Source organism: Stegastes partitus, unplaced genomic scaffold (genome assembly GCF_000690725.1).
Source record: "Stegastes partitus isolate 25-593 unplaced genomic scaffold, Stegastes_partitus-1.0.2 Scaffold25, whole genome shotgun sequence".
Lineage (NCBI taxonomy): Eukaryota > Metazoa > Chordata > Actinopteri > Pomacentridae > Stegastes > Stegastes partitus.
The window spans coordinates 864,774-871,186 of NW_007577756.1; the positions used below are offsets into that span (position 1 = coordinate 864,774).

The following is a 6,413-nucleotide window of genomic DNA, read 5'->3' on the forward strand; positions in this document are numbered from 1 at the left end:
TGAAATGTAAAGAAGTCAATAAAGAGTGTAAACCTGGAATGGAGTGGGTGTCATTGCGAGGGCTGCTGGCACCGTTCTCTGGCGAGGCGCTGCCTGATGTGGATGAAGCGCTGGGCTGGGCCTGGGCGGTGCCAGCAGTGTTATCAGCCTTTCCTGCTGAGCTCTTCTGAGCCTTCATTCCTGCTGTCTGACTTGTAGACGTGCAGCTCGGGGGAGAGGTTTTAGGCCGTGCACCTGGGTTTGGCTTTTTCTCTTGCTCTTTGGCCCCATGAGAGCCTCTGGGGCCGTTGGCACTGGCTACATCCCGTCTGGCCCCTGCTGCTCCTGTGCCATTGACAACTGGTGTGCCGGATGATGCTGTCTTTGCTTTGGGTGCTACACTCCTGTCTCCGGGTTTCTTCATGTTTTTTGTCTTGGATGTGGGACCATCTCCTGATTTGTTAGCTGTTCCCAGTCCATCAGACTTCATGGCTGATGCAGCACTACGAGAGGAAGGATTTCTGTTTTCAGACACCCTCTGGGTCCTGTGCACAGGGGGACTCTCAGGTGCAGATGAAGAGCATTTTACAACTCTTGACTGCAGGGAAAAAAGCACAGGAGTCACGTAACTGTATAACTCAGGTAAACTTAAAAAAAAAGAGCATAGTCATAAGAAACTGAGTGACATTAGACATTTTAAAATGCGCCACCAGAGCATACCAGCAGAAATGATGCTGCCTGAGATCTATATAGCATCTTGATCACTAAAATTAGTGCTAAATCAGCAGAACCCAATATTTATCCCATCCATCCATTATCTATACACCGCTCAATCCTCACTCGGGTCATGGGGGGGCTGGAGTCTATCCCAGCTGACTCTGGACAGGTCGCCAGTCTATCACAGGGCTACACTTAAAGACAGACAACCAAGCACACTCACATTCACACTTACGGACAATTTAGAATCACCAATTAACCTCAACATGTTTTTGGACTGTTGGAGGAAGCCGGAGAACCCAGAGAGAACGCACGAACATGCAAACTCCTAACCGGGGATGTTCTTGCTGTGAGGCGACGGTGCTAACCACCGCTCCACCGTGCAGCCCACTGTCTATCCCACTGTGTCTTTTTTCTTGACTTTAATCCCCTGAACCAAAAAGCAGTTCCTGGCTGTTTTTGTACTCCTGTCACATTTTTGCTCACTGTGGGCTCCATCCTCACTGTAATATAAAGTCCTTCACCTCTATGGAAACAGCACCACAATGGCTAAAAGCAGAAATAACTCAAAAACATCTCTTGTGCAGTATGACACAGCTACAGCGCCATGAATCATAAAAAAGTGTTACCTGGGAAAAAAACTAAACAAAAATAACAGAAAAAAGTATATTTTGCAGCTTCCATTGTTCATTTGTTTCTATGCTTGTGACCTCTGGGCTCCACGTAAACACAGACTGCAGTTCAGCCCATTTTAGCAAAAAAATCCCAGAACTTTAGCAACTTAGTCACGAATGGCTTGAAGGATGCGTCAAATAGCACAGATTTCTTTTTCTTTTTAAAGAATCTGGTTAGCGCAAATCATTTATTTTTGTACCATAATGTAAACCAAATGTATAATAAAATGATTTTGATAATACACCATGGCACGTCACAGATGAGTAGCTCCAGGACCTGAAAGTCTGAAAGCTGACAATCCAATGACTCCTTTAATCATAATAAATTTTGTCATTTTGGCCATTTATAAAATAAAAAATAAAATGAAATGCCTTTAAAACCTGCTGTTGTGTTTTGAGGTTCAGAGGATTATGAGTTAATTTCTTACTTTTATGTTTTTTGGTGATATTGATGGGAAGAAGAAATCGCACTTCTTGTTCGACTTTTCGTGTCTTTTTGTGACTAAATCGGGAACCCCTAATTGCTGTTTAGTGTCAATGGCGTATTCACATAGTGAAATTGTATCTTGCAAATTCAAGAACTGTCACAAAAACACCAAAGACAGACTAAATTCCTCTTGACTGCATCAGACTAGTTCCTGCGAGCTCTGTTGGAGCTCACCGCTCTTAACCACTCATGCCTAATATCCTGGCAATCCCTATCTGGATCGCCTCAGCAGGCTTATCTTAGCTATACATCTGTTTAGAGAGGCCTTGCTGCTCATTTCATACTGTATCTCTTTGCGGTGAGGGTGGGGCAGTTATGACATATGGCATCTGATGGCCACAAACTTACCGGGATTGCAACTTACATGGATTCCACTGAGCTAACAAAACAGCCTTGTACGTTTACATCATCAACTGAGTCAAAAACAATCCTGGTTAAGGAAAAAAGTTAAATGGTTTCTTGTTTTTAGTGTAAAAATAATAAGACTTTAAAACAAAATTGTTGAATTTTACCTGTGAGCTAGTGAATACAGGCTTTTTACCAAGTCTCCGATTGTCCCCTTTATCAATAGCATCTGTCAAAACATGATAAAAGCAGGATGAACTCACCAATATGCCACTTAGTATTTTGCGTGCAAAACAAATTATTCAAATCTGAGCATAACACAGATAGAGAGGGCTGCACCAATTCTTTTCAAGACGCTGCCTGGGTCCTTCATTATCTGAGCCAGAGCAGCCATTCTTTTCATTCACAAATTCACGTTTCCACACCCAGTGTTTACCTCCTGACCGCAAGGAAACAAACAATAAATCAATGCACCGATCTGTCAGCCGTGTCTGGTATGCACTCTTTTAAACAAAATATGGCCATTTCCACACTTCATTTATAACAATTTCACATCATAATGATTTGTCTCATCTGATCAAATATAAATATGGTAAAAATTTACTCTATTTGCCAAAGTGCAGTTGCTATGTTTGCATACGAGACCTGGAATCTGATTACATTGACAAGAAATGTACCAGTAACAGGCACACGCTGATACACAGCCAAATAAAATATTCATGCAGTGCATTTCAACACATTACTCGCTCAACAGTAAGGAAGCAGCATCTTGTTTGTCTGTGAGGATGCTTATTAACATGTGCAGACCCGCAAAACATAGGAATCCAGCCTTCCACCCTTTAAAAACAAGCATGGCGCATCTGGTGCATTTACCATGTTGCACTCATCTACTAAAGACAGTTGAAATGTAGCTTAAGAAACAGACAAAATGAACAAACACAGCTCAGGCCAGACAATAAATGGGTTAGTAGTGGGCAGTTTGCTGTGTTAAAGGAATCTGAGATGCGCTAAATCGGTCAACAGCATATGCTCCAAGGGCTTTGGTTCATGTCTAATGATGCAGAACGACTGCTCCAACACACGGCTGGGTTAGGAAGAGGGAGAGAGAGAGAGAAAAAACACATCCACACACTGCAGTATGACTGAAAAAAAGAGCTCACGGATTGGAAATCATTCTTTACCTGCTAGTATCCTCTCCCTGTGTTTGGACGACAGAGTCTCCCATCCCTGCGTGTGGCGAACCGCGTAAAAGGTCTGGAGCAGGAAGGTCCAGAGCCGCCCGCGTAGCGTACAAATCTCCTGCCTGAACGGCTGGCGGTTAATACAGAGGAGAGAGGGAGGAGAAGAATGGAAGGGGTGCGCTAAAGCACAAGCGAATCAGCAGCTGCTTGAAGAACCTTTCACCATGGCAACAAATACCCCTCCCTCCTCCCCGTCTCCCCCAGCCTCTGCCCCTCCCTCCCCCTCGGTCTCCGTTGCAGAATCCACTTGAGCTGCCTTGAGCAGAGTCTGTGATGTCACCGGCTGATGCCCACACTCCTGTTTCCACGGCTGATTATGAAAACAGGGCTGGAAGGCGGGGAGGAGCTACCGCTGCCTCTTCCGCCTTACGAACCACACACACCCTTCAGCAGCAGATACACAGCCAGATTAGTGAAGAGGCCGCTGGCACACGTCACAGCCTCCCTCGGCCTAATCCATCCTGCCATGCTGTACAGTATTTACAGGGGTTATGCGCTTTAACATGAGCAGCCAGGTCACTTTCTCCTGGAAGTCACCTCACGAGCTTAACTTGCTTACACGATTGGATTTTAAACTGTTTCCCAGGATATTGATTGATTAGGCTAAATTCTCTCACTCGATCTTGACCTTTAGCTTACTGAGTACATGAGGTATTAATTGTACAACTTGAAACACAATAAACTACCACATAACACCGTTTCAATACTTACTGAGGCAACAACTCAGAGCCCTTTCTTACTTGTGTTGATATTTAGAGATGCGGATATTGCACGCTTTTGATATTGACATCAAATTCTTCTGAAAGACCGCAATCAACACGTTCAGTCTCTCATTTGTCAATGTTACCAGCCTGACTACATTGAGGCTGTAGCTCTCGGCTTTTCATTCTTAAAAAAGAGCGACATAATTTCCTTCAACAGCTAGTCACTGTAGTTTTAGCAAAGATTTCTTAACCCGCTGAACCCCAAAGTCTTGTTATTTTTAAAACTGTGGGCACCTTGAAAAATGTTGTACATTTTAATTTAAGTATGTTTTTATTATTTTCATAGAAAAATCTGAATAAATACATTTTTGAGTTCTCACTACTTCTGGCCATGTTCTTGTCGTTTTCATGGAGTTGCAGGACTTAATATAATGTGGTGAAAAATGAGCCCACAGTGAGTAAAAATGTGACAGAAGCAGAAACTACTCAGAAACAGGCCGGGGTTCAGAGGGTTAAACAGGATTACATGGTGCCTATGTTGGGGACGACTTTCAGCTGCGAATTCATACACATTTGGTGCCACGAGTGAGTAGCAGACGTATGATGTATGTGGCATTAACATACAGGAGAATGCTGGTTTATTTCAACCTGGCATGTTTCCATTGGGACTATCACGGTTCAGTGGGTCTTAACAGGCTTGCAAGTGACAATTAACTGTAAATATTTGCTTGTTCACAAGAAAACTTCTTAGCACCTTTAAAATGAACTACAGTGCAGTTTGTTCATCACAATAAGGTGCCTTAGCTTAAGTTTTCTAGTTCAAACTAGAACAAAGGGCCACCTAGCTGTGTGAGAATGTTTAATTTTAACTGCGCTATAATGATGCAGTGAGAACTTTAATGCCGACAGTATGATGTAATAAGAATCTACTTTGTTTCACCTCCTCTTGTTTTTGCTCTCGCTGCTCCAGAAAAAAATCCTCCTCAAAGTCGTCTAGGCAAAGACAGTGCACGGCAGTGAAAAGGTCACAGCAGTTATCCACAGTCACGCCTTCCCTGATGGCTGAACACAGCTTCTTCAACAACGTCGGCTCTCTGGTAAACTGTTCCCTCTGCAGTGTCAGACACCAAGAGAAAACCATTAGGGTCTATGGCGGATATCTCCTAAGATCATATGAGCACTTTAGCATGACTCTGCCACCAGCTTACCCTTTGAAGATCGTGGAAGGCCTGAGTGTGGATGATTCTGGGGAAGTGCTGGACGATGACGTGCAGGCTCTCCTCCTGGAGCTCGGTGGCCAGGCTCCTCACCTGCTGGGCCCACTTGACTTCGGGGAGGCTGCCAATCAACTGCTCAGTGCCACAGAGCATGGTCACTGCATTCTGCACAGTCTGAATGGAAACATCTATCAACACGCTAAAGCAACACGCTACGTGAGAACACAAAATAAAGTCAAATGAGCACAACCGAATAGTAAATATCTATTCTCTTTACTCTTTCATTCCTGCCCTGGACCTATTGATCAGCGAAGGGATTCCCCACATTGTGCAACAGCTCTTGGCCAGCTCTGAATCTCAGTGCGTGCCAAGAGTGAACAACAGTAGTTTTGTCTTGCTTTACTCACAGAAGGCACACCACCTCCTTTTAGAGAGAGAAAGAACAGGCTCAGGACTCAATTATCAATTACAAGCCTGGCTCACTCCCCATCTGTCTGCATCCACATCATATCCCTAAATCACCCCGTCTTTAATAACTGAGAATTTAATAAAGGTCATCTTTGATTAGATCATGCTCAAATTTCCTTCCTGTGGAAAAACACTGGAGAACTGGTTGATGATATTTGCGCTATTACATGAATACAGTACAGCTGATGAGTCTGGGAGGGAAGAACTCACCATGGCTTCAGTTACAGCAGTCAGACAGGCTCTGTGGAGCTCAGGGGGCAAGAGGGAAAAGTTTCTCTCGCACCAGGCTTTCACAAAATGTTCAGCAACCCACCTGAAAACACACATTGAAAAGTTTTTTTTAGAGATTTGGAAATCCAATTGCACATAAGAAGATACTTCATAAACATTGTTCTCACTAGTCTCACACACGGCCACACTTCAAGATTTGAAAATAACAACAAACTACAGAACAATATTAAGGTTATTGTGCCACTGGGAGCAGTCAAGGAGCAGAGCACCACCTCACGTGATCTCATGGGAAACAGATATAAACAGAATGGAGACTGTGGTGCAACAACCTGCAATACCTTGCAGGGAGA

At 43.8% G+C, this 6,413-nt stretch overlaps 1 protein-coding gene across 1 annotated transcript in view; it reads right to left on the reverse strand.

The window, feature by feature from the left end:
• btbd8 (BTB domain containing 8) overlaps positions 1-6,413 on the reverse strand; it is a 36,313-nt gene that overhangs the window by 8,894 nt on the left and 21,006 nt on the right. The window contains exons 10-15 of the mRNA XM_008297172.1: positions 6,043-6,145; positions 5,356-5,538; positions 5,088-5,258; positions 3,384-3,513; positions 2,370-2,431; positions 34-577 (exon numbers count right to left, since the gene is read on the reverse strand). Of these exons, the coding sequence (XP_008295394.1) occupies positions 34-577; positions 2,370-2,431; positions 3,384-3,513; positions 5,088-5,258; positions 5,356-5,538; positions 6,043-6,145 (1,193 nt within the window). The remainder of the gene's footprint in view (positions 1-33; positions 578-2,369; positions 2,432-3,383; positions 3,514-5,087; positions 5,259-5,355; positions 5,539-6,042; positions 6,146-6,413) is intronic.